At 37.3% G+C, this 27,044-nt stretch overlaps 3 protein-coding genes across 4 annotated transcripts in view; 2 read left to right on the top strand and 1 right to left on the bottom strand.

The window, feature by feature from the left end:
• The window catches only part of LOC120767902 (trans-1,2-dihydrobenzene-1,2-diol dehydrogenase-like), a 66,188-nt gene that overhangs the window by 23,975 nt on the left and 15,169 nt on the right, over positions 1-27,044 (bottom strand). The window lies entirely within an intron of this gene.
• On the top strand, positions 2,684-14,892 carry LOC120767899 (mucin-5AC). Its single transcript, XM_040094243.1, has 2 exons — positions 2,684-2,927; positions 12,128-14,892. Exons 1-2 carry the CDS (start codon positions 2,684-2,686, stop codon positions 14,863-14,865), a joined length of 2,982 nt encoding a protein of 993 aa, XP_039950177.1. The 3' UTR covers positions 14,866-14,892.
• Positions 19,380-27,044, top strand: part of LOC120767901 (diacylglycerol O-acyltransferase 1) — a 29,812-nt gene continuing 22,147 nt past the window's right edge. Inside the window, exon 1 of one of the 2 annotated variants that reach the window (XM_040094246.1) lies at positions 19,380-19,626. The gene's annotated coding sequence lies outside the window, so the exon portion shown is untranslated. Of the gene's footprint in view, positions 19,627-20,331; positions 20,413-27,044 lie in introns of those variants that run through there. The other variant, XM_040094247.1, reaches the window with a different exon arrangement.

The raw sequence follows: 27,044 nt of genomic DNA, 5'->3' as shown, positions 1-27,044 counted from the left end.
ATTGCTCTCAATTAATCATACAATAGAAGGATTAACTAATTATTCAATTAGTGCTTAGTTACGCAAAAATTAACGTCAAAATCCTATGCAACCCTATGAAAAATAAAAACGTTGCTAACTCTACCATATCCTAAATATCGACAATGAGTTTTGAATTGCCTCTATAAAAGAAATCAAAACTCGATCAATTCGGAGTTTGCAAATTTAAAAAAGCAATTTTCGGAATTACTAAATTCGTAGCTTAAAACTCAGCTTTGAAATCTTTCAACTTTGGTCAGTTATATCTGCTTTCGGCACGCTATATGGTCAGTCGTGGCTAGGAGGTCGAGGAGTTTTTCGTGACATAAGGCGTGACCTAGAAGAGGCATCATTCTTTGATGATTACAACCATAAAACCGGAAGCATAATGTATGAGTCCGAAACGGGTATTATTTCTCTGACGAAGAGTAGAGTGTTAGAAGAACTGACAAATATTAACGAAATGGGTCTCTAAAGAGAGGAAAAGTAGTTCAATTAGAAGATGGAGGTAGGTGTGGCCAATGGCGATATGGTTTAAGGTGGAACTGTAAGATAAAAACCAAGTACATCCCAAAAGGGAGCAAAAAAGTAGTTCGGCAGATGAGACGACGGTTGGAGCAGAGCGAAGAGGTACTTGACCAACATTGAAGCTGGATATGGATATAAGTTCTAAAGGTATTTATTGAGTAATCGATTTGTGACAGCAGAGAAGGGAGATATCACCTTCCTTTTCCTTCGGCAGTAAGGTCTGAGCATTCCTCTATCGTGCTGGAGAAAGATTTTTAAACAAGAACAGAGGCATCATCTGTCTTTATGTGATTATTTGGAGGACTTGGCTAATAAGCTTTTAGAATTGGCGAATTTACAAGAACTTAGTTTTGTTGGCTGGGTACTATAAAACAAATTGAGTAAAAAACGCAAAAAGCGAAATATGCTGGACCATAATACAAGCGCCACCGCCATTGACGATATTCTTCAAAGAAAAGCAATACTACTACGCGCATCGTTGCAGCTTTATATGCCGCATCTTTCATTTATTTTCGGGCTCACAACTGCTCGCCGCCTCTAAATCAACAATATCTTAACAGTACCTGCCTTGCGCACAACTGATTATAATATTTACTTGCAATTTATCGCAATAAACGAGAAAATCAAAATGAGATACGCATCTTCGTTAAGCGTGTGTGGCACACCACGAGTCTGTGGCTGCCCACCACAACGTGGGACTGCAACTCCGGCGTCCGACGCGCTGTCTGACCAGCCAGCACGGCAAGTACCGACCGCCATGCTAGCCTTCTTCTTTAGTTGCGCTTGCCTGCCCTTTCATGTTCCTCTCACTTAATGCTCCTCTTCCCCTCCGGTTGCCAACTCTCGATAACGCAATAAATTTTAATAAAGTTGTCATACATGTTTGTCCTGACAAGAATTGCAGAAAAATATACTTTACCGATAAGCCAGGCAACAACACACTCGTAAATAGGGGACGAACACATGCGGTAGGAGGATAGTCGCGCACCAGAGCTCATGCTCGATATGTGTGTGTTTGTCCGTTTGGGCTTATAAAAGGTGGGCTGTTCCCTTTGTGTGCATGCGCGTCGGTTTGTGCTGTATCATGCCGAACCGTGCTATACTATGCGGCGCTTTTGCCAGCCGAGTGCACACGGTCGGCAAAGTTATAAAGATGTAATCAATTTAAAATACGCGCTTTTTACATGAGTGTCAAAAGAAATTGCGCAATCTCGTTGTGTGAGTATGGCGCCAAGCCCAGCGAGAAATACGGTATGAATGGATTATGGGGCTCAGGGAGAACGGTACATCGTAACCAAAATTCTAACAAGAAGTTTAAAAATTTAGGCTTTTCACAAGAGATACTAATATCGTCTTCACCATCTTCTTTGACACCTCACTGATTTTGCAAACTTTGTTCGAGGCAAAGATTGAAAGTGATCTTCAAGCCTATGAAAGTATATAATCATTTCGAGGACTCTTCAAGATCATGAAGGTATATATTCATATTTATCGAGGACTCTAAAGAAGACTCACATTCTATATGAGTTTTCAAATCGCACTGTTGATCGTTTCCCTTTCACTTCAAATTGATGCAAAGAACTGGAACATAAGAGCATGACGTAAAGTTCACTAAGATAGGTAATAGTCTGGAACCCTCCCAAGAAGAAATCTGTAGTGAAGAGACATTCACATACCAATTGCGACTTCCTGGGTGGATTGCTGTCTTCGGCCTTTGAAAAGAAAGATCAGAGTATCAGACCATTCTAGGCTTACGAAGCCTTAACAGTTGTGTTCGGTTTCCTTGTGGATCTTCAGTTATTAAGGAAGAAATTGGAAGCCTAACTGTACAGACCTTATTTCCATTCTGGGTTACCGTGAAACTGGGCGGTTTGTAACTAAAATGCCTTAAATTTATTTTCCCTTCGAGTTACCTTGGTAGCCGAGAGATTTGTAACTAAAGTGTCCTAAATTTATTTACGGTCATATTATACCTCATCAAGTTTTCTAAGACTAACTACATTATTTTATTACGATTTTCTTTAGTTTCTTAGCCAAAAAGTATATGTATTTAGTGACTTAATAAAGTCACTAGCATAACAAAATAGTAAATGGTAATAATTTTTCAATTTTCTCCATTACAGATCCCCTGACAGCAATGATTACCGATCGCAACAAATTCAATTTTGTTACGATATGCATTGGTTTAAGCTTCCTGCTCACCAGCGCAAGCGTGGTGTCCGCGCAAGCAACGAGCAATGCGCAGCAGGAGACAAATCAACAGCAGCAGCTGCAAACGCCTGAGCAAAACCAGGCGGCTATCGCAACTATAACAGTGGTGGACAACAACAACAAAGATGAGAAGACTAATGCGATTTTAAATGAGCCAATAAACGATGTGGGTATGTACACCAAAGGTATTATAAATATAATAGAATTATGAAATGGGTGTGCGAATGAGAAAAAATAAAAACAAAATAGTTCAATGTGAATTTAAAAACAAAAACTATTAGCGAATGTTTTCGACTCACGAGAAAAGGTAGAATTTTTTCAAATGTTCCACTCTAAAATTTTTTTTAACTCAGGATTTATGGGAAGATGTCTAGAATTATATTACCATTTCCAACGTTTTTCTAATATATTCTTTTTTTTGTTTTTTTTCATTATCTGGCGATTATAGACCGAAAAATGTAATATAAAAATGTCTGTATACTAGGGTTGCCTTTCATATCTTAGGACTAGAACAAAAACGATAGTTATTCCGCGTTGTTCTATTAGTATGATTGGGACATTTCCAGTTTTTACAAAAAAAAGCAATAATTTGCTTGGAATTACTGCTTCTGCGAACAACTTTTGTTGTTGAATTGGGCTCATCTTGAAATACTCATATTGTCAACCCTTTCATTTTGATTTTTTTGTTTTTATTTTTCTCAACTATTCGATATGAGCCGTTTTTTGAGCGATTGACATATTGTGTGGGATCCAACAAGACTTTTCTTACAATGAAATGTTCATACAATTTTGAATGATTACAGTCCCAATCTCAATAAAGGTGACATTTCGACCCTGCAACAACAGTTTACGCACATTATCAATAATTTCCGAAACAAAAACTGATTTTTGACGACCTTCACGAGATTCGTCTTTGAGTGATGTGCGATCTCGATTCACCATGCTATCGATTAACACTGGCTCTTGCTGGAGCTTCATCACCAAAAACTGAGTTAAATCGATCGATGCCACGTCGAAAATAACCGCCGAAAAGTTTCCCGATTTAATGACATTTTTTGATCGAGATGATTATTTTAAGTTACTGTAAACAACACAAATAGCGCTCGTATGTAAAAACGTTCTGAGTAAGCATGCCAACAAAAAAGTGAAACTTTGTGATAATATATTTTATTATATTCATATACCATATCGTGTTGGAAAGGTGAGATTTTAAGCTTAATTTAAACATAAAAAGAATTAAATTCGGGGAAGTTGAAACAAGTTACAACTCTTCAAAAATGAGTGAAGATATTGCAGAAATTCGCTATACTTTGAAATTTTGGTATAAAAAAGGTAGGAATGCCACGCAAGCCACCAATGAAATTTGTGAAGTGTATGGATACGATGCTGCATCAGTTCGTGCAGCACAACAATGGTTCGCTCGCTTCCGTTCTGGAAATTTTGCTGTGAAAGATGCACCTCGCTCTGGTCGATAAAATTATGACCAGGACCGTCACATAAGCAGCCATGACATCGCTAAGGAACTTAATATTCATCATCAAACGGTTTTGACCCATTTAAAAACGGCTGACTATAAAAAGAAATCGTTCGCACCAAAGAAGGATGATTTCTACGCGATCCATAAAGAGAAGAAATTGTAGCTTAAATCGCGCCTAAAGCGATGAAAAGTAAACAAAAGTAGATACACCCCATTCAAAAGTCTCAAACACTCAACAAAATATTGAATTTTGTTTGTAGCCGATTAATACTCCCTTAAACTCTCTCAACGCTGCTTTACAATACTCATATTACGTAATGCGAAAAAGTCGCAATAGAAATGCAAAAAAATAAATGCAAACTTCAACTCAGTCGCAACAAAAAATACAACAAACAATGGCACTGCATTGACAGCAGCTGCTACAGTAACAATAAGAAAAAGCAACAACAACAATAGCGCTGACAACTATTATAGAGGTTAGCATTGTTTGTATATAAATAGCGAACAAGTAGAAATGCCAACACCAAAATATAATTATGACGAAATTTCCAGAGACAATCGGCGGTTCGGCGCATTTTTCAACAAACCGAAAAAAGTTGGCAAAAAACCGAAGTAGCAACAATTTGAATGGCGGCGCGCTGCGAAAAAATTGAAAGTGATGCTGACAAAGTGGCAGCAATGACCGTGCGCAACAGCCGCAGAGTCATAACAGTCAGCGCTGTCCCAGAGGCACACAGCGCGCTAGCTGTGACGGGGTGGCGTTGTTGGTGGCGGTGGCAACGTCAGCGGTCGCAGTGTGTCTCCACGAAACGAGCTGTGCCAGCTTAACTGTTGTTTAATGTTGCATGCATATGTGTATGTGGCTCGTTTTTCCGTCGGTGTGTGACGTTAATCGAATTTGACACAGACTCCGCGCATGCGCATGCGCACGAGCACATTGCAAATTTGTTGCGCCGCACAATAAAATGTATTGTTTACGTTGTTATGATGTGAATGTGGCGGATTTTTTTTATTTTTTTTTGTATTTTTTTTTTTTAATTTTCCGTTGCCGCTGCAACAGCTGTTGTTTGTTTTCGTCGTCGCATCGACAATTCATGTTTTTTCACGTATTCAACAAAAGCACATGCTGCAGCACTAGCACTATTTGCATACTGATTTGACCGTCATTGCCGGCAGTTGCCCCAGCTACCAGTCCACATTGCTGCAACTGCAGCAGATCCTTGTTTGCGCGCGCCGCAGTTGCCCGGCTTGAAGTCTATTAAATCGCCAGCGATTGACTGTTATGAAGCCTTCTTGCTATAATGACAAATTTGCCGCCGTGATTGGGGCAGCGGGTCTACTGCAACCACGGCGCGGCTATTTTGCATGCTTCGGCGCGTTCGAAGGCACTAAAAGCGAGTTCGTGTCTTAAGTCTTTTGTTTGCTTCGTGCCAGTTGACTCGTTTGCTCGTCAAAACACTGGCAATTTGGTGTAAATATGTAATGATTTATGTGTGTGTTTGTGGCATATTTCAATTGAGTGTATGCGTTTGCGTGTGTGTGTGTGCGTGCGTCGATCTCTGTGTATTTGTCGTATTAAAATGGAAAGCGATTTGTCAGGTTTTAGCAAATAATTTATCAGCCAGCGCAGCAGCGCTTGTTTTCTTCTTCGCCATAAACTATACATGCGTGCATGTATGTGTGTGTGAGTGCGCATGTAAGTGTCTGTGTATTTGTAAAGTACTTTGATGGTCAAAGCAAGTGCAACCGCACATAAACCCTCCACGCGTTCACTTTCCGCTTTTTATGCCGCTTGCCAATAAAAAGCCGCTTTACCAACTACTTCTTTTACTTGTTTGTTTTTTTTTTTCTTTGGTGTTGCTGTTATTTCTAAATCATCTAACCATTTGCTCATCCGTCGTTCACCACAGACCGCGCCGGCACTCTCACCCGCTCCGGCCGCCACATGCGCGCGCTTACTTGCAACGCATCCTTTCTGAGCTCCAACCACTTTGCCTCGTATTTACATGCATGTGTGCGTGTGTTGGTGTGTTTGTTTTCGTACAAGTGTACGAGTGAATGAGTGATTGACCATCAAACGGCCATTGAACATTGCTGCGCATTTCTACTTTTGTTTTTATTTCGCTTTTATGCGTTTCGACGTTTCGGCTTTTTGCTCAGCGCTGCATTGCCACAATTCCAACAACACAAATGCCACAAATGTTGCAATGCCAGCCACCATATAACCGCATAACCACATAGTCACAGCCATTTAGCCATTAGCGTGATTGGCCAATATGGTTTTTGATGCACTGATCTTCGCCATATACATACATAAATCACACATACACACACATACAGTCATAAATACACAATCTTTGTTGCCAGTTTGGTGCTGATCTTTCGTCTTTGTTGTCAAAACATTTATCATAGCAAAAATTACACAGATATATTTACACAGCTACATTCTCACACACACATGCAACACATACACACTCAAATATATTGTGCATATAATTGTATATACAATATAGTATATGTTGCATTCGCCACAAGTACTTGCACCACCTGTACCTGCTGTGGCACGCGTGTTGTTGTCGCCGCGTCATTTGTGGCCATTGTTAGTTCAAGTTCAAGTCAAGTCGCTCGGCAGGAGCTTGTTTACCTAGTTTCTGTTATGATTTGCTTTACTGTTTATATTTTGTTGTATTTACCATTTTTCTTCATGTATTTTCTGCGCTTTTCAGCACTGTTTACATGGGTAACTTCATTTTCTGTGAAGATGTTTTATTGCATTGTTGATTTTGATCGTTCAGTTTGAATGACAGCTATATGTTATAGTGGTCCGATCTCTACAATATGTTCGGAGACTGTAGAGTTGCCTTTGAAAACCATCCAAATCCACATTTCATGAAGATATGACGGCAAATAAAAAAGTTTTTCATACGAGAACTTGATATTGATCGATCAGTTTGTATGACAGCTATATGTTATAGTGGTCCGATCTACGCAGATATTGTAGCGTGGTTTTGGAGAATAATGTTTGCCAAGCTTCGTGAAGCTATCTTGTCAAATAAATAGTTTTCCACACAAAAACTTGATTTTGGTTTTCGGTTTGTACGGCAGCCATATCGTGGAGTGGTTCAATATCGGTGGTTTCCACAAATGAGCAGCTCCTTGGAAAGAAAAGGATGTTTGCAAGATTTCAGCTCAATATCTCGAGAACTGAGGCACTATATTGCGTATTTACAAGCAAACAAAAAACAGAAGTTTTCTACAAAGCAGAGTTATAACCCCAAAAACACCCCAAAACTGGTATTTAGGCGAATTAAACTATTGTAAGATACACTCAACAGTGTTTTTGAGTAGTAGTTTATGCAAGACACAAGAATCAAAGCCAAATATATTTATGTAAAAACGAGTAAGGCACGCTGTTTCTACTTGCAGAAGTTTAACCTCTAGTACTTACAAAAGTTGACTTTGCATGGACCAATGATGCAACGATTTCAGGTATCAACGATGTATTCTATATGTGTTAAAGTACGAATCGGGCGCAAAAAGTATTGCTCTCTAGTAAGCCATAAATAAAATATAGCTTCAAACTCAGCGACTACAACTCTCTTTTAGGTCGAAGTTTTGGGTTTAAAAGTTACAAAGTGGACATATTTAGTAGCTCCATTAATTTCTATTGGATAGGCATAACTTAAGACGATGTCTCTTTTTTCAAAAGAAGCAGTTATTTGCTTTGAAAGGGTTTACGGATCGCGTAGGACAAAATTCAAAGCGCGGCAATGGTTGAATGGCTCGAACTAATATCCTTGGATTACTATAATATTATACCGGATTTTCCAATACGGACGCTGCAAAAGTAGACCGGTAGGGACAGCAAAAGACGCCATGTTTTCTCCCGCTCATTTCTTTTCAGTAAGGTTTGCCATTTTATCATGGAAAGATATACGATCCAACAACCAGCCGAATTTGTTAGAAATCACTACTGAAATTCGGAGTCAGTGGCCTGAACTTTAAGAGCGCTACATCCAATTTATCGTCCTGTCAGATCAACAATTGAATGTCTAGTCGAAAAATCCACAGGCGCACTACACAATCTTTCCATGCCACTGAGACAAATAAGTGCCCATAGTGTCGATAATATAGCTGCCACTGGCGAAAAAGACGCCATATTTTCTCTCGCTCTTTTGACATTTCTCTTCAGCACAGTTTGCCATTTTATCATGGTAAGATATACGATCCAACAACCAGCCGAATTTGTTAAAAATTACTACTGAAATTCGGAGTCGGCGGCCTCAACTTTAAGAGCGAAAAAAATTGTTGCGCTCTTATTAAAAAACCCGTTATATGTATAAAGACGTAAGAGAGACTTCTAAGGCATGTAAAAAAGACAGGCTTACTATTTCATGAAATAAGGATTGAGTTCATACAAGTCATAGCTGAGGCATTAGTAAGTCAAGACTGCAGTGCATCTATGTCTGGTACTGTTCTGGGACACAAGATCTACGTTAAGGTGTTGTTGGTGCACAAAGTAAGTTAGGCAAATATCAACACAAAGGTCAATCCACGGCAAAAAACGAATAACATTTGCTTTTTCTTGTCAATTATCATCCACATTCGACAAAAATAAAGCAATTTCAATAGACATAAAGATCCCACGCTACAAGTTTAAGTATTAATTATAATTTGAATCGACCCTGATTAACACACAGAAATAAACCGATTGTGAAAATTAATATAATTATTGTGAACCATGATGTTTTCCACAATTATTGCATGCACACACATATAAATTAATTCATGGAAGAAATTCAATAGAGACAACCATTAACATTTCTCAAAGTCCAACTCTCGGAAAACCAACAAACGTCATATATGTGTGCGCCAAGCCAATACTAATCAACACAGTCAGGAGCGTCAAGTCAAAAGCAGCAATAAAGAAGACATTCAAGCTATCGGCGAAAATGAAAACAAAAATCAAATCAAACAACAACAGCAACAATAAGAAACACACACATAAAAGCAAAAAGAGTCGAGCAAACTGAACAATCAACTAACACAGCAACCAGTAATTTCATTGACTGGCATTATTAACGCACTAAAAGTGGTAATCAACATTGTTGTGGCAATTGTAGATACATCATAAAATAATTTGCACAATTTTTTCGCTTCGACGCCTCAAACGAAACGACGAACCGGACGGCCGGCGCAGCGCAGAGCTGATTGCCCGCGACGCGATGCCACGGCCACGTTGAAAACGAAGACGACATTTGATACCACAGGTAGTTAGTAGAGCTGTTAAATGCAGCAGCGGCAATAACTGGGCTGCACTAATAGGCAGGCTGGCAAGTGGGCAGGCGGACAGACGGACGTAGCACAGAGCACAGACTACAAACTGACAGGCCGAACGACAACAGACAAACAAACAGTGAAACCACAGAGCTTGGCGGAAGGCGGCGGAAAGGTGGCCAGCCAACAAGACGGTGATGATGGCTGGGGACCAGCGGTGGTGGTTTGGCTGAGGCAGGCTGCGGCAGGCCTACCATCATAGTTGCTGCTGCTGCAAGGTGAGGTGGTAGCAGAAACATTTGTTAACACTTTAACAAGTTATGATTATACCGCAGCGAATATCTATTATTGCGTAGTAGGCGAACGCTTAACCGGCGACGGCAACGGCAACGGCCACAGCCAAGCCAGCCACACCAATGCATCGACGCATGCATTTTAGACAAACAAAATATGTAGATATAAACTGTAGCGTGGCAGGCAGACAGACCGACAGACGGCATGGTATAAACAATGCTGTGGTGCTCTGCAGCAAGTCAAATCTGGCGGCCAGCAGTTGGGGTGATGGAGCACATGGCGCGCAAGCCAGGCGAACCACTTGCCCATGGCCGTGGTGATGGCTGTGGCGGTGCCGTGAGCGACCGTCGGCCAGGCGAGTTAATGTTAAGTCGAGTAGCAACTTCAGCGCCCCATTGTGGCATTGATGTGGCCCACACAAGCCCGCCCGGCTACTTTTCAAACCAGCACCGTTGACGGCGTTGATGTTTTTCAATGTTTTCAACGTTGTACGCATTAGCATGGGCAATTATAACACTCATGTAATAAAAAATCATCAATAAACATATGGCAAATATAAATAAAAAAAATATATAATAATTAAATGGAGCATTGAAAATGTAGATATGCAGGTGTAAAGTTTGGGAAAAAAGGACGGAGAGCAAGTGAGTTGCTCAAGTATATTAATGGACCAGCCGGACCTAGTTGATACCCAATACATAAATTTTAATTACATATATTTTAGTTTTAGATATACAAAGACGGACTCTGTTTCTTGTTGAAAGGCGATATTAAAATTCAAGCAATATTCATGGATTTCCAAAAATATTTTTAGTTTTTTGTGATCACATAGTATCCTCAAGTGGGCTTATGAGCTAGCAAGGAACCGCTGTCAGTAGAATGAAGCGGGTTGGTGCTCCCGTATTTTGTCATGTTCTACTACTGGACAGCTGGTCTTCGCCCTGTCGCAAAATCCTTTTGGCACAAGACCGATCGCAAGATATCTAGTGATCTTTTTGCCCTCAGTGTGGCTAACCTCTCCCTGGTTGTGGGGGTTTTAACAGGTCATTGACCAATTGGCGTACATGCTGTAAGGCTGTGAATCTTACCAAACGCCATCTGCAGAAGCTGTATAGGAAAAGACGAAGTGGAAACAACACAACACTTCCTTTTTGAGTAATAGTAGTCCACATGTGATCTTTTTAGAACTAACCCCCCAAGTGATTGTAAAATATTTTTAATAGTTTCTTTCCCAAAAGGGCGATTACCTTAATTTCTTTATCGAATTCACAGGCCCCGGTAATCACATATTGGAACACATATTGGAACACATATCAATCGTTCTAACCTCAATTTTCAATATTCATATTCATTTTAATAACCGAATAGTAGTCGGCAGGATTTTTATAGAGTTATGGCTTAAGAAATATCAAGATATATACCAGCTTTCAGTATTCGTTTAGCTTAAAAGTTGTAGCAAGGACACATACCATAAATTCAAAAAAAGATTCAAATTTATTTAAAATCTGTCAACAACCAGTGTCGTCTTTCATTAAGCCAAGATCATTTTTGTAGTATTTTTGAACTGTTAGAGCTGCTTATAAAACTAGTAAAACTTCAGTAGCCTTCAGAATGTGGCTAGAAGTTGTAGCCGAGACGTAAACCACAAAAAGACAAAGATAAGTTCTTTTAATTTTTCGTCTATTCAAATGCATATTACTATTTAGGAATTAATACTGACGGATTATCAACTAAAACGAAGTAGGACTTGTTTTTTTACGAGTTTTTTGATTTTTTTTTTAATTTATAAAAGAATAACGAAGCTTTAAAATACAAAAATGTTATTGTACAACCTAACTTTAGAAAACTATTGAACATGGTAAAAAGGAGAGGGTTTTAGAATAGAGAATAGTGACTAAGAACAAAACTCTATGAATCTTAGCGAAATAGAGACGGAGAAATAGAGGAAACTGATGAAATGGGACAATGGCACTTCTTCCTCAGTTTAACTACAGTTGCCTTTAGTTCGTAAAGAGACATACTCATTTAAATTCGAATAAAAATATGAACATATTGTAGATGCGAAGTAGAGCCCCAAAAGAGACCAAAAGGGAAAAAAGGAAAAATTCTAAAAAAATTTCAAAAAAATAAAATCCCTCGTTAACAAGCAACTATGTTGGGTATACATTAACTAATATTCTAAAATAGCACAGAGAATCTTATGCTAGTTATACTGGTTGAATTCTATTTTTAATAACACGCTTATCTTTTCTTCTCTCTTCTTCTTTATTACGCTCACTCAACTCATGCCGTACGATCATTACGTATGATGCGCACACACAGCGCACGCATTCAGCCCGCGCTTGGATTACAGCAACGAATGGCGACCTGTGGGCCGTGGAGATCCACTGAAAAACGATCCAACATTCGATTACAGCCCGCCAACGCTGGAGCATGTACGCTACTGGGCGGAGACAACCACAAAGGATGGTGGCAATAGCAAAGAGGAGAGCGACAGCGGCAAGCAGGATATAAATAGCGTGCGCTTTGCTGCCCACCCCGGCCAACAGGACATTCCAAAGTACGGCATGCCGAATGAACATTTACGAGGCAGCAACGGTGGCATACATGCATCGTCGCATGCACCCCAACAACATGCACATATGAACCAACATGTTGTTATGCCACACCAGCACTACCATCAATCCCACCATCCGGGCGCCGTTAAAAATGCAAAAGGTGAAATACCACTAGTACAACCGAAATACACCTCAGTGCGTCGCAGCTATTATGCACAACAACCACCGACACGTCTAATGCCACCACCCATGCAGTTGAACTCGCCGCCAATCAATACCTTCAATGTGCCCATGAAACCCTCGCAAGCGCATACGGAGTATCGGCACAGCATGTCGGCGGCGCCACCAGCGCACGCTTCGACAATGTCAAGCATGGGACCATCTTCGTCATCGTTGTCGCCGCTCGCAATGCAACATATGAAGATGCAGCACCATCCAAGCATGTCCACAACGGCTTCGTCCTCGTCGTGGATGTATCATGCACCGCCTACCATGCATCACCATCAGCAGCAGCCTCAAAATCATCAATATGCTATGCCCAGCGGTTCGGCAGCTGTCGTTTCAACGTCGGCCCAGTCATCGCGTATGCCAGTTTCACACATTTACGACTCACATCCGCAGGACTCCCATCACTACTTCAGCTACGCACGTCCCAGCTCGAATAGCATCACTTCGCATCCTCCACAAGAGTCTTACACGGCCAATTCGGTACGCCATAGTCCGAACAGTCTAAAGCAAAGCAGTGCTGGACGCAAGCCATGGTTGCATGAGCTCTTACAGAAGGAGGTCGTAAAAACATCAGCCAAGCCTAATTATTCGACGTCCGCCAATAAGTATGCGTACGAGACTACAAAGCCCATTTATGAGCGCATGCCATCCACCAATGCAATAAGCGGTGGTTTCACACCAATAACACCGATTACGCACGTCTCAGCGCCTCCAACTGTAGCTACCACGACGACCACAACAACAACTACACCACGTGTGTCTTCAACAGCATCCTCAATTGCTATCACACCCAGCGTTTTCTATCCAACTATCAGCCCTACACTGGTCCCATATACCCCCCGCACCACTACGCATGTCATTTACACTACACCAACAACAACGACGACACCGCGCACTACTACGTCGACGACTTCTTCACGCCTACTGATACCAACCACCAGCAATTTGGCATCCCGACCGACTGTGGCACCAATGCAAATGACTACCGACTCCTTATTTTCACACTACAAACAACCCGAAGCGCCATTCAGAGGCCCTATGTACCTAATTATTGAAGGTCACTCGAAAGTGAAGAAATACGGCAAGAATGGTATCAACTTGAATCTACCGAAAATAGTGCCCGTCATACCGAAACGTGAACCTGTCGTGCGTGTAGCGGAACCAGGAGAGGAGAAGCGTGGCACGCCCGAAACCTTCCATGTAGAACATCTGCATGTGAAGACCTCGACCACGACGACGACGACGACGACGACGACAACAACAGCACAGCCTTCAACGACACCGAAATCTGTGACGACAGCCAAGCCTTCGACGACCACAACAGCGAAACCTACGAAAGCTGCGCCAACAATGAAAGCCACACCAACTACTTCAAAGCCTATAATGACCACAAAACCGAATACAACCGCTAATTCCGCTAAATCAACAACGAAACCAGTGACATCAACGACAACAACAGCACGACCCACAGCAACCACTGTATCTTCTAAAGTCATCAGCACAACAGCCGCAGCAGTTACCACAAAAGCAACTACAAAAAGTACTGTTAGGTCTGAAGAGTTTAAGCCAACATCAACGCCAGCTGTTGCAAAGCCTACACAAAGCGAGCCACTGCTAAAGCTCGAGCTGCCTAATGAGCCACCAACTGGCATGTCGGGATTACTCAACCTACTTGACTCCTCGCTAGGCGGACTCTTTGCCGAGCAGCCATTAGATTCAATTGAACTGCCTGCGTCACCAACTCAAGCAAAACAAACGGCATCCACCAAACTTGCGGTGATGAGCTCACCCAGCACTGTTTTGAAGGCAGTCAACACCGCCACTCCCGCGTCAATTGCCGCACAATCTGCGGTAGTACCTGTCGTACCAGATGCACGCATTGGCACTAACGCCGCCGACACCTTTGCTTCGGGTTCGGCAGAGTTTAGCTTCACCACAGATATGCCGCCACGTGAGGTGCGCCAAGTATTCGATTATGATCAGCGCCCGGAATCACGTCTTAAGGATTTCGTAATTGAGCGTTTCGATGGCGACGCAACCGATGATGAGGGAGCGTCGTCCGCTTTCTACGATGATGAATTCGAGGAGTATGATGAAGAGGGCGCAAACAATAGTGCAAATGGCGATCTGCCAATTAAGCGCATGGATCGGTTTGTCGATGGCGAAGAGGGTGAGTTTGTGGGCGATTACGAGGATGTGGATTTGGAGGAGTTGGGCATGAGTGATGTGGCGCCATCGTCCATACTTGTGCGCACACAAGCGAAAATGGCGTAGACGTGCCCCCGCCAGACGCCAAGGGCGCTTAAATACACGCCGCTACAGCTAATGCGAAAATGCTGAACTCTTAACCTTTCGATGAGACCAAGACTAATCGCTTGCATTCGCGTAACTTTGTAGACGCCGTTGCCGCTGTTCGGCGCAGCATTTCAGTCATTCAGACGTACAGTCAAACCATTTCAATATGTATGTAATATGGAAAATTCAGTTGCATTTAGGAATTTTTACACTCTACGTACTGGTCTACACCAAATCTATTTTTTAAACTTGTATTTTAGACACAACTTTTTACTAAGCGTCTTTGTTTGCTTTTCTCCGAGTAAATTTTAGTGTATGTACATAACACAGCTTTATTTATTTATTTATGTATTGTATTTATTTATTTGTGGCAAAGATTTACTCACTTACTACGCTTAAGTTTCGTCGCGATTATTTTGTGACTCAATATTTATTTAAATGTCTGTTTAGATTTTAAGCTTATTTATTTTGTATTCTATGCTGTCATCTTTATTTATAAGGTTTTCAAAAACGAAATAAAACTAAATTATTTAAACCAAGAAATGCTGCAGGGTTGGTTTTGACTAAGGCTGAAAACACAGTGGAGAGTAAAGTACGAAGAGGTAATGAAATAAAGCCGTGTGTTACCATACGGACTGACTATGAATAGATCAAGCGGATCACTGCTTTTTTGGGACTAAGCATCGATTCGATGTCGAATAGGGTCTAAGCGTCTCTAGAAAAATATATTTTTACGTATCATACAACCTCCCTATTTAGTACTTACAATGCTATGCACTCTTCCTCTATCGCCCTTGGTAAGTACCTACTTAAAAGAGATGTCAGAAAATTTAGCAGATGGATTTGCATTCGCTGAAATATGTCGAGAGTTTACCTAAGCTCTATCAAGGAATGCGTATTTTTTGTGCTGTAACCGATCCTGCAAAAGATCTAGAAAAGAAGGTATTTCAACAGGGTTCAACAAAAGAGAGAAGAGACTTGAGAGAAAGGCAGCAAGGTGATAACAGCCTGAACCTCACTATTTGCAGGAATTCAATAGCTCTTAGTCTTGTTCTATAAGGACCAGATGGCGTAAGTAACATTTCAATTGAAAACTATCCGGCCTGAGACATAGATGGCGGCCTTAAAATTAGGTCCATATTATTTATGGTAAGCCCTAACCTTCAAAAAGCACCTGTATAAATTGAGAATTATATCATTTTGAATGAACTAACTTTTGCTATTATGAAAAAATGGAAAACAAATAAATTTCGCGTTTGATAAATTTTACTTTTTAAAAAGAAAAATACACCTGAAGCAAAAACTGAGTTTGAAGACAAGTTTCCGGACACTGCCCCAGGCAAATCAATCATCAAGGATTGGTATGCTAAATTTCAATTGCGACAACAGCCGGTTCTACGATACTGGTGTTGACCCGGATTTTATTCAGCTAAGGCCTGTACTGTTTGGATCTTAGGTATGCTAAGTTTAGAGGTGGGAAATGAACAGCGACAGTGAACGCAGTGGACGACCAAAAGAGGTTGTTACCGAAAGAAAAACCAAAAAAGTCCTCAAAATAATTTTGGATGGCAGGAAAGTGAAGTTGTAGGAGGTGGCAGACACTCTAGGGATATCAACCGAATCTGTACATCATATCTTTCAGGAATATTTGGGTTTCAGAAAGTCTGTGCAAAGTGGGTGCTGCGCGTGCTCACTTTTGACCAAAAACAACGGCGATTCGGAGCAGTGTTTGAAAATATTTGACATTTGCTACATTTTACTCCGAACCTGTCGATTGGGACAGGCATTCTAGTGGACTGCAATCGATGAACTCGCTCTAAAGCGTGGAAAACTCAACATTTAGCTGGCAAGGCTATCTCGTCTGTATTCTGGGATGCGCATTTAATAATTTATTTATGACTATTTTGAAGCAAAGTACAAATCATACGACAAAAATGGTATCGATAAGATGGAAGGTCGCTATAATTAGTGAATCATCCTTGAATGCAACTATGGTGAATAAAAAACGAATTTCGCCCAAAAAAATGTGTAAAAATTTTGTGATAAAACTCACTTGAGATGCATGGCTTGTACTTCGAGCAGGTGTCTCCTGGATTGATTTCCGCGAAAGTAAAAAATTTCGGTATATAAGTTATATTGAGAGGAGTTTAGGGAAGTAAACACCTATCTGTCATAACTGAAGATTTTCCATGTGTTGCTTATTCTCGACTAGCAATATGGAGCTGGGGAAGGTTTGAACCGATATAAACAGAATTAGGATAACAGAAATAATTAATGGCAAATCTCAGGTAAGATATAAACAGTTTCCTTACTTTTTGGTACATAATGCCTACTACCTAAGTAAAACATTGTCAGCATACTAGTCCCAAAATCGACCAAAGCAACATTATATTACTACAATTGCTAAATGAGTGCTACAGGAAGGCATGAACCAGTTTCAAAGACCAAAAAAAACTACTCATATTCGATATATTTGGAAAATGGTAGTTATGGACCGATTACGCATCAAAAATTGTTAAATATAAAGGGTGCTGCTTTAGTAGATTTTACCAATTTAACGCATTATTTACACCGCCAAACTCTATAGTTATTTCAGTTATTTAGAATAATATATAATATATAATAATATAATGACACTGGTTTTCGGGATCCCCACAATATAAAAATTTATAATTTCGGGATTAACATCCCTCCTGCACACTAAGTTTTAAAATCATTGCATACTTCAGGGCATACGCAATTTGCATTGCCTTATCAACACTAAAGACAGAGTGATCGGTTTACGCGCTCTCCCTATTTGCACATGCAGATTCGGATTTTACAACACGTACAGACGTATGTGGATAAGTAACTACATATATATTTTTTGATGAATCATGGGAAACACAGATAAGAGTGAAAACTTATACATCGCATATTAATAATTACTTAAAATGTGTTAAGCAGAAATAAATAAAATGACGTAGCAAATTAAGCGGAATAGAACATTACGAACCACATCAAGCGATAGCAGAAGGTTTCAAAGGTCTATTAGACAGTAAGTGATGACAGCGTATTGTAACATTTATGATAAATAAACATAAAACTATGTGAACATGCGCAGAATAGTTAATAATTATATTTACTTCACGGAGATTTCGATAATATCAACCGAAGAAGATATATAATAAAATGGAAAACTAGTTCTGAATTCACAAGACTTAAAAAAAATAGAATCGGTGATTGGTTATACTCTTAAAGGCAAGAAATTGATGAAGGATGGAGTCATATGTATGTGGAAGTTCACGTAAGTGGGGAAAGTCCTCTGACTGCCATTCCCTTGAGAGTGGCCAGAAACGATTCTTTTACATATCTCTCAAGCAGCTCACGACTTCCGGTCTTAGACCAAGTATCCAAAGAACATCCGTTTGAAGGAGAGCTAAAGTGAGAAGGCGAACCATCCTAACCAGGGTTATGCGCTTCGATTGAGAACCGCCACGTAAAAAACTCCCCCAATGAAAATGAAACAACAGCGTTGGAGGAGAAAAAACTCGACTATGATATGAAGAAATCCATTGAGATTGGATTTGGTAACCCACTAGAATAATATTTAAAGAAACACACAACTTTCGGTACCAGGATCTGAAGAAATCTCTCATTTTTTTCCAGATTTTTTTAAATATCGCTCTATTTCAATGAATAGCACTGTACATTTGCATTTAACTCAGGTTTTTTATATTCTCCCATATTAGAAATCTAACGGTATTTAGTATATCAGGACGTAATAATAATTTATAGTTTTATTACAATAAATTCTAAAAAATAAATCGCTGCAAAATGAAAGACGCCACGGAAAAAAAAAAACAAATTATATTTTATTTCGATTTAGAAAAAAAAGTTATTTAATTTTATTGCATTCACTCTTGCGGGAATCTTATTTCCGTTATTTTCGACAAAAAACAAAAGAAATTTATATCAAAAGCCTCAATCTCTCACCCATCTCACTGCCTTCTGACCTCCGTATCAATTCTATGACGACGCGCTCACTGCAATCGCCGCTACAGCAGCAGCAGCAGCAGCATGCAAACAGTATAACGAATGAGGAGCATAAAACGGAATCGACGACCGGTCGCACTCTCTGCGCCTACTTCTGAACATTTCTCGGCGTCAGCACGCATTCACACGCGGCTTCATTGCTGATAGCGAGACAGATTGAGGAGAAGCGTGTGCAAATATGCATAGTATATACAGAAATTGAAAAATATGGCATATAAGATACAATAAATGAAAAAGAAGAATGCAGAATGAAGAGCAAAGAACGAAAGAGCTTAAAAACTGCTCCATGCCTGATTACATGCACCGCAGCATTTGCGTCTGCCAGCTGATCTCGCCGATCGCGCGCAGCCAACTTGTTTCTTCTGCTGCGCTGTCGGCATTTTCATTCTCGTCGCTTTATGGGCTCCATACCGGGAGACGCATACCGCTTTTGGTCGATTCGCCCCACGTTTAGTTCAGTTGCTTTCAAAGCGTTGTCGATAGCAGTTCGCTCGTGGGACACACAGTCCGGTACCCAGCCACAACTAGTCGCCTTCTCGTTTAGACGCCCCCGTCCAACGGCCGCACACAGTTCACTTGCATTGCAGTAATTCCCTGTATTTCGGTTCTTTGTGCACGGTTACGCGGCAGCTGGCGCTTGTGTTCGCGCATTAAATTTGTGAATAAAACAATTAAAAACAAAATAATAAAAGCGACGAAACAGAAGTAGGTATCTTTTAGCGCGATATCTGCCACCCCTTTGTTGGTGATAAACCAAAGTAGAGAAAAAGCGAAAACGAAAAATAAAATTCACTTGATTTCATGAGTTGATATGTTTTGTTCGCGGTGATTGCCGTCTTTCGTCGATCAATTGACACGGTTATTTTGTTATTTTTACTTTACTGTTGATTTAATTATATACATATCTATATTTTTGCCGACTTCGTTTGTGTTAATTTTATCGCGTGCAAAAGTAAGTTGTTCGATTGTGCTCATTTCGCTTGTTGTGAAGAGTATAGAGAAAGGCGGTAAATATGAAATGTATTGAAGAAAGCATGAACAGAAATAAATGTTTGGATATGTGCTCTGGAATAAACCCTAAAACAAACTCGTCATATGAAAAAAATATAATAAAAGTATTAAAAAAGTAAAACAAAAAATTACCACCCACCCACATAGCCTCCACTCTATTTCCTCTCCCTCTCTTACTATATATTTTTTCTACTTTGAGGCCCACTCAGCTGTTGCGTGATCGCGTCTACGTTGCGTGTGCCTTTATTCACGTGCGTGCGTTACCCTGACATTTATAACAACAAAACACATGTCAAACAACGCCAACAACAACAAGCAATAATTTATCAAATGTTCTGTGGTACTTTGAACTATTTGCAGTAATAATTGGACGCCTCACCCATATAAACTTGATTGAGCTTTGACAAGCAAGCAAGCTTTCCGGCAGACGTACTGCCTTGTTGTTTACATTTGTGCTTCCACACGTATTTTTGGATACCGGTATTTACTTTTTTTATGATTTTGCAAAAAAAACTTTTGTTTTTGCTTTTATTGTTAGCTTTTTTTTATTATGTATATTTCATTTTTCCACAATTGGTTTATATTGTTATTGTTGTGGCTTAACAGCACTTTCGAAAGGCAAGTAAAAATGTTGTTATAACAACAGTAAGCACCGTTAGCACGACAGTCGGGTTTAAATAACCGGAACGGATCCGGTTTTTTAACCGGCCGAGGACTCTCGACTCGACCCCATTCCTCGTAATTACTTCAGGAATGTTTTATGCCGCTACAACAAAAACAACTAGTAATTTTCCGGACTAGCTCTTGCAAAAGCTTTCGTCTTAAACAGAATTACTTCTGAAAACTAGTTTCCAAATTTCGAAAAAAAACTTCGGTTCAATTTTCTTATACTAGGAAGACAGGTGTAGAGCCTTTAAAAAAAAGAGGTTCATAGTATTATATATTGAAACCCTTCAGAAACGAAAGATAACTAGCAAACATTAGGGGTGAAAATAATTTATGGGCGATCTGAGGTCTGGAAAAGGAAGCAAAGGGGCGTGCTTCAATTTTTAAGGGTTAGGAATGCTTTATCTCGACTTCTGGCCAAACTACGAATCCTATAGAAAGAAGTTGTATGGCGATGTTGTAGGTAATAAAAAGGTATATGACTTTTGTGTATAGACTTTTTTCACATAACCTCAAAATTTATGTGAATAATTCACATAACCAAATATTTGGGGTTTTTAACAAATTTACTGAATCTTAAAAATTTACTAACTATATACATACATACATATGTAGACTGATCGATTTTTTGAACAATTTTCGGTAAAAACAATAAGAGCTCCCGAACAACCTAGCTCGCGGATATTAATAGTTAAATGAGGCAATACTAATTTCACTTTCTTTGTCGGAGAACATTCAATAAATCACAATCCATAGCAACGTTTTTCTTGGCCTATTGTGCGCCCAAGTACTTTTATTTCCATTTTGTTATGATTTTTTTCTCATTTATTTATTTTTGCCTCCAGAGAATAAGCAAAAAAGCGAAAGAAGTATATACATATGTAAAGCACAGCAGGTGTTATGCAAATTAAGCTCGGTAGTCGATATTTACAGTGATAATTATCAGTAATGACTCTATTTATCGCACAGTTATTAATGATAATGTTCTCCAACTTTTTGCAATAATACTAAAGATACCCGTTAGAAATATTAACACAGAAGAAGTCAAAATTGTGACGTTGCCAACCAATAAAAGTAAAATTATGTGTTAAATCAACAAAATTTAAATGACATCTAATAATGCAAAAGTCAACAGGTACGGTTGATCCTTTACATTTTGTACCCTCTCTCGATTCCTTTTTAATTTAATAATCTTTGGATATGCATACATAGCCATATATGTACATAAGTACATACAACAGTAAATCTTTTAACTGCTTAAATACTCCTGATATGTGTCAACAAAGCCCAACTCACATTTCTATTAACTGATCTAAAAGCCGCTATTTGCACGACCTTTGACGCTCAACAAACGAGCTATTTAACGTTTGTTTATGTTGCTGGTACTCGTATCAACGAACTTTGGCATTGCCTCACTTCCGCACTGTAGTTGTTTGAGCAGATTGACAGCTAAATGAGACGCTCGAGCGCAATAAAAGAGCTAACAGCAAACAAAATCTGGGAAAATACACGAAATGAAAGGTAGAAATAAAATGTAAATTATATATAATTGGCAGCGACCGGATTAAGCTTGCGCTGGAGAAGATTAAACGATTTTTTAATGAACGATTAGCTTTTATGTGATTGTGTTATGTGTAATTGACAATTTAGGCGATCATGACAAGAGCGAGAACACTGACAGACAGCAAGGAAGTGTATATTTACTACTTATAAATTATGGCAAACCACAACAACAATGGCATAATAAACAAGTAAATATGCAAAATTGACCGCTTAAACAAAGAGGTGCCACCAAAGTGATGATAAAATAAATTTTAATAAATCCGAATGCAGATTGCGATTTGATGCGAAAATTGTGGTTGGCATAAATGAAGAAGAATAATTTATAAATACAGTAGATAACAGTGGTCATATTGCAGGAGAAAAGTGGCGAATTAAATAAATGAAAATAATAATAAAATTAAAAAATAAAAAAAATAGTATAATTGATAAATAAAAATGGATTTAAAAGTTAATAAATAAAAACTAAAAAAAAACAAAACTAAATATTAGGAAAAATCCTAAAAATAAATAAGAAAACATAATTTATAAATAAAAAGATGAAAAAACTAAAAATATTTGAAAATGTAACAAAAAATTAGTAAAAGTTAAAAATTAATTAATAGACATTAACAAAAAAAATAATTTATAATAGAAAAAAATAAAAAAAATTATAAAACTAGAAATAACATACGAAAATAACAAAAGTATTTAATTTAACATAAAATTTAAATAAAAAAACATAAACAAATAATAAAAACATGGAAAACTAAAAAAAATTAATAAAACATTATTAAAAGTTAAGAATTAATTAGACATTAACAATAAAATAATTTATAATGGAAAAAATTAACAAAAATTTAAAAAGAAGGAATAAAATACAAAAATAACAAAAGTTACTAATTTAACATAAGACATAAATAAAAAAAACATTAAAAAAGTAATAAGAACTGAAAAACTACAAAAAAATAAATTAAAAGTTAAAAATTTATTTAAAAAAAATAGGCATTAACAATACACTTTAAAATGAATAACAATTAAAAACTAAAAATCCGAAAATATTAAGAAAATCCCAAAAATAAATAAATAAAATACAATAAATCAAAAAATATATAAATATATTTATTACATAAAAAAATCAATACATTCATATTGTTTTAAACAAAAAGTAAAAAATCATAATATTTATCTTGTATTATGACAAATAAATAAAAAAAGTTAAAAAACGGAAAATATACAATCCGAAAATAAAAACAAAGAAATATTGGCTATAAATCTCTCTTTTTTTATTTTAGGCGCAAAATATATGTATATGATATGGAAGTAAACGGAGTTTTATAAGTTAGCTATTACTTAAACATAAGTTATTGATTTAATAAAAAATTGTAAAATGTTAAAAAAATTAAAAATATATTATATATACATATATGAAACAATAAACATAAAAATGCAAAAAAAAATAATAAATAACTGTTAAAAATGAAACAAAAGTAACTAAAAAAGTAAAAATATAACAATTAAAATGCAAAAAAATTAAAATTAAAAACAATAAAAAATTAATAAAAATGAAAGCTGAAAAAAAAATTTAAAAAAAACTAAATAACAAAAATGCAGAAATTTTAAAATTAATAACATTAAATAAAAATATAAAAATAAATGAAAATAAAGAATGCAAAATTTAAATAAAAAAATAAATAACGTAAACTAAAAAAAAACAAATAATATACAGATGTGGTAAATATACATACATATATAATAAGTGAAAAATAAAAGTTAGTAAAACATAATATTTATTTTTTTGTAAAAATCAACTAACATAAAAATTTAAGAAAAATAATATTAAAAACTTGAACGAAATATGTTTAAGAAATAACCATAAAAAATTAAAATTCAGAAAATAATAACACTTTTTGCTTTATAAATGCAAAAATAAGATAAGTTAAGCCAATAAATATACGAAAATAAATTACCGAATTTATGAGAAAATTAAACAAAAAATTTAAACTTGAAGAAAATATACCTATAAGATACACCTAAAAAAAACATAATACTACAACAAACTTATTTCACTCATTACGTCAATATTAATATCATAAACAAGAAACGAGAAGTGTTAAGAAGCAGAAACATGAAAAATAAACATTTGTAGACATTTATTATGACTGTTCATATGTACAGATGTACGTATCTCAAGATATGTTTGATTAGGGAGTTAAACTAGAATATCAAAAGTTTCTTACGCATACATATGTACATATATACAACGACAGAAAGTTTTACGCTTCTGCGTACCAAACAAAAAGCACGTAAAACAAACAATTTTTTTGGTTCTTTTTTTGTATGTCTGCTCGTTTTGGTGGTTTCTTTTGAGTATGCGTAATTGAAAGCGGCAAATGAAAAATGTAGAATACGGTCAATCCAGTATGTTTTTATAGTCAGTTGGTCAGTTGTAAAACCTGTCTCATGCACGTGTACTTAACGATGATGAACAGCGCAAAAACAAACGGACAAAGAACAGCAGCGTTTCTACAAACTCATAAATACCGGTATTTTACTTAGGAACACACATACCAAAACATATACATATGTATAATATATTATATACACCATATAATTATTATACTGCACGAGGATCGATCGATACGTATCTTAAAAGTAAAACAGCTGGCGTTGCTACTTGAAATTCTGATGGTAATAGTCAAATAAAGATTTTCTGCAAGTGTTTTGTAAAATAGAATTTTTGGTGTTAATTTTTTTGTAAAAATCAGTTTTCTTGACCATGGAGGGACTAATACTATTCGGATCAAATTTCCTTCCATTTCTTCAAAATTTCTTGGAATAAAAAGCAACAAATTTTCGTCCAGATCCCTCGCCTTACATTTCAAAATAAGGTCCATTAAGAGTTGGACCATATTAGGTTCAAAACTCTGTGTCAAAAAATGCATAATCTTAAAGATTGCACCAATTGTGAAATCGAATATATAAAAAAGAAAACCCACACTGTTTACTTATTTATAATAATTAAACTAAAAGTAGATCAGTTTGGCCAAATATCCGAAATCTTATAAGCCACTTAGCTGTTTTAGAGCCCACCTACAAAAGGGTCTATATCGATTTATATAAGCTTGTACTGCCCTAATAAACAATCATTCAACATGTATCACCAATGTGGAATGAAATGTGTGAATGAAATTCAGTTGCTAACTAAATTCAGCGTTAAAGCAAATAGCATAAAGGTTAGTGAACGCATTTGCCAATAACAATCTGCAATTGGCCTTGCGACCTTGCGCATATACGAGCATCCCGGATGCAGAAGTTCTTATGCAATAATAAAAGCATACATAAGTATAATCGCATTTATTTATATTTATTTCAATTTGATAAGCACCATAGTTTTTATAGCGAAAGCATTAGAAAATTAAAAATACTAGGGTCACTCTCTAAGTTTTTAGAATATAGTAAGAAATTATGTGAGAGGTCAATAGAAATTGATTAAAGTATTTTTAAATAATTGTACTAATATTCTGACAAAAAGTAGCTCGTGAAAGAATTAAGTATTTATACTCTGAACAGTGTATATTAACTTGTTCAAGAAATTTGTAACATATATAAGGAAACGTTTGAGCAAAAAATAGTAAGACTTTTTATTTTAAATTTCGCGCGAAAACCAATTCGTCGAAATATTTTTTTCTGGGTTAGCTTAACTACCAGTGACATCTATGCTAAATTTCACGTCAAAAGATTCATTAGTATTTGAGATACGCGTCATTTTGTGGGGCTCTAAAAGTGAATTCTTCGATTTTTACTATGTCTGAATTTATTGAACAAAGAAGTGCGATAATGCACCATCTCATACTCATTGGTTATTCGTGATCATTTCGCCACATTTCTACTAATATCGTGCCGTAACCACCGCATTCGCCTGATTTACCTTCGTGTAACTTCTGGCTATTCAGCAAATTCACATGACCAATCCGAGGTTCTGATGGCCATCACGACGGAGGATTTTTCCAAATGCTATGAAGACTGGAAAACTCGTTGGCGTAAGTACTGCACCGCAGGGGATTACTTTGAAGGAGATGAAATGGATAAAATTCACCTTTCAATTTGAGCGCAGTAGTATATAATGACAAGAGTGACGAGCCGAGTAAAGTCTGTTCGTCTGTCTGTCTTAGTCATCAGTTTTTGAGATATCATTATAGCATATAGGCAATACACTAAACTTTCAGTGTCACCTTCGTAGGAAATCCAGATTATGAATGAAATTTTGAAATAATTCTAATCAATTAAAAATATTAAATTAAAAATAGAATAGAAGAATTTCTTTGGAGTGCATCACATGACTGTACATACATGTCATATTTATTCTTAACTAATTGAAATTTTGTCAGATTTTGAAGTGAAATTTTGTTGCTTTTTGAGCAGGACATGCCTAAGACACTCCTGTCTAGTTAGAGGCAGTAAAAGCGGATTATGTGTTTATAGGTTTCTCTTCAACTATACTAAATCTTACCTTTCGTAAATAAATATTTTTAAATCGAATTTTAGATACACAGTATAACTAATTGATGGAAGAATATGTCTATTTACAACGTGAAAATGCCGATATAAACCGTTTTTTCTGAGATATAATGTATCTAAATAGTACAGTCTCTAGTCTCTTTCTCCCAACCGCAAATTGTTTTTAACAAAAGCTCGAAGGTTTAGCATTGTCTACCGAGATTCTTATAGAACATTAAGATATGTTTAAAGATTTTTTTCAAAGATAGAATTCATTTGTGCGGTCAAAAAAAATTCTAAGGAGTCTAAGGAAAAATAAGATCTGTGAGATATAATCCTAAACACAAATTCATTAACTCGACTTCGACTCTTCAAATAAATTTCGAATGAAATTCAATACCAAACAG

The sequence above is a fragment of the Bactrocera tryoni genome, chromosome 2, assembly GCF_016617805.1.
Source record: "Bactrocera tryoni isolate S06 chromosome 2, CSIRO_BtryS06_freeze2, whole genome shotgun sequence".
In the NCBI taxonomy this organism is placed as follows: domain Eukaryota; kingdom Metazoa; phylum Arthropoda; class Insecta; order Diptera; family Tephritidae; genus Bactrocera; species Bactrocera tryoni.
The sequence above is the reverse complement of the archived record's forward strand: the minus strand, read 5'-3'. Positions and strand labels throughout refer to the sequence as shown.

Bases quoted from the DNA above. Each gene is read 5' to 3' on its own strand.
- LOC120767899 (XM_040094243.1), top strand. From the start codon at position 2,684: ATGATTACCGATCGCAACAAATTCAATTTTGTTACGATATGCATTGGT. The intron at 2,928-12,127 runs GTATGTACACCA...GCGCACACACAG, and splicing joins TGAGCCAATAAACGATGTGG to CGCACGCATTCAGCCCGCGC.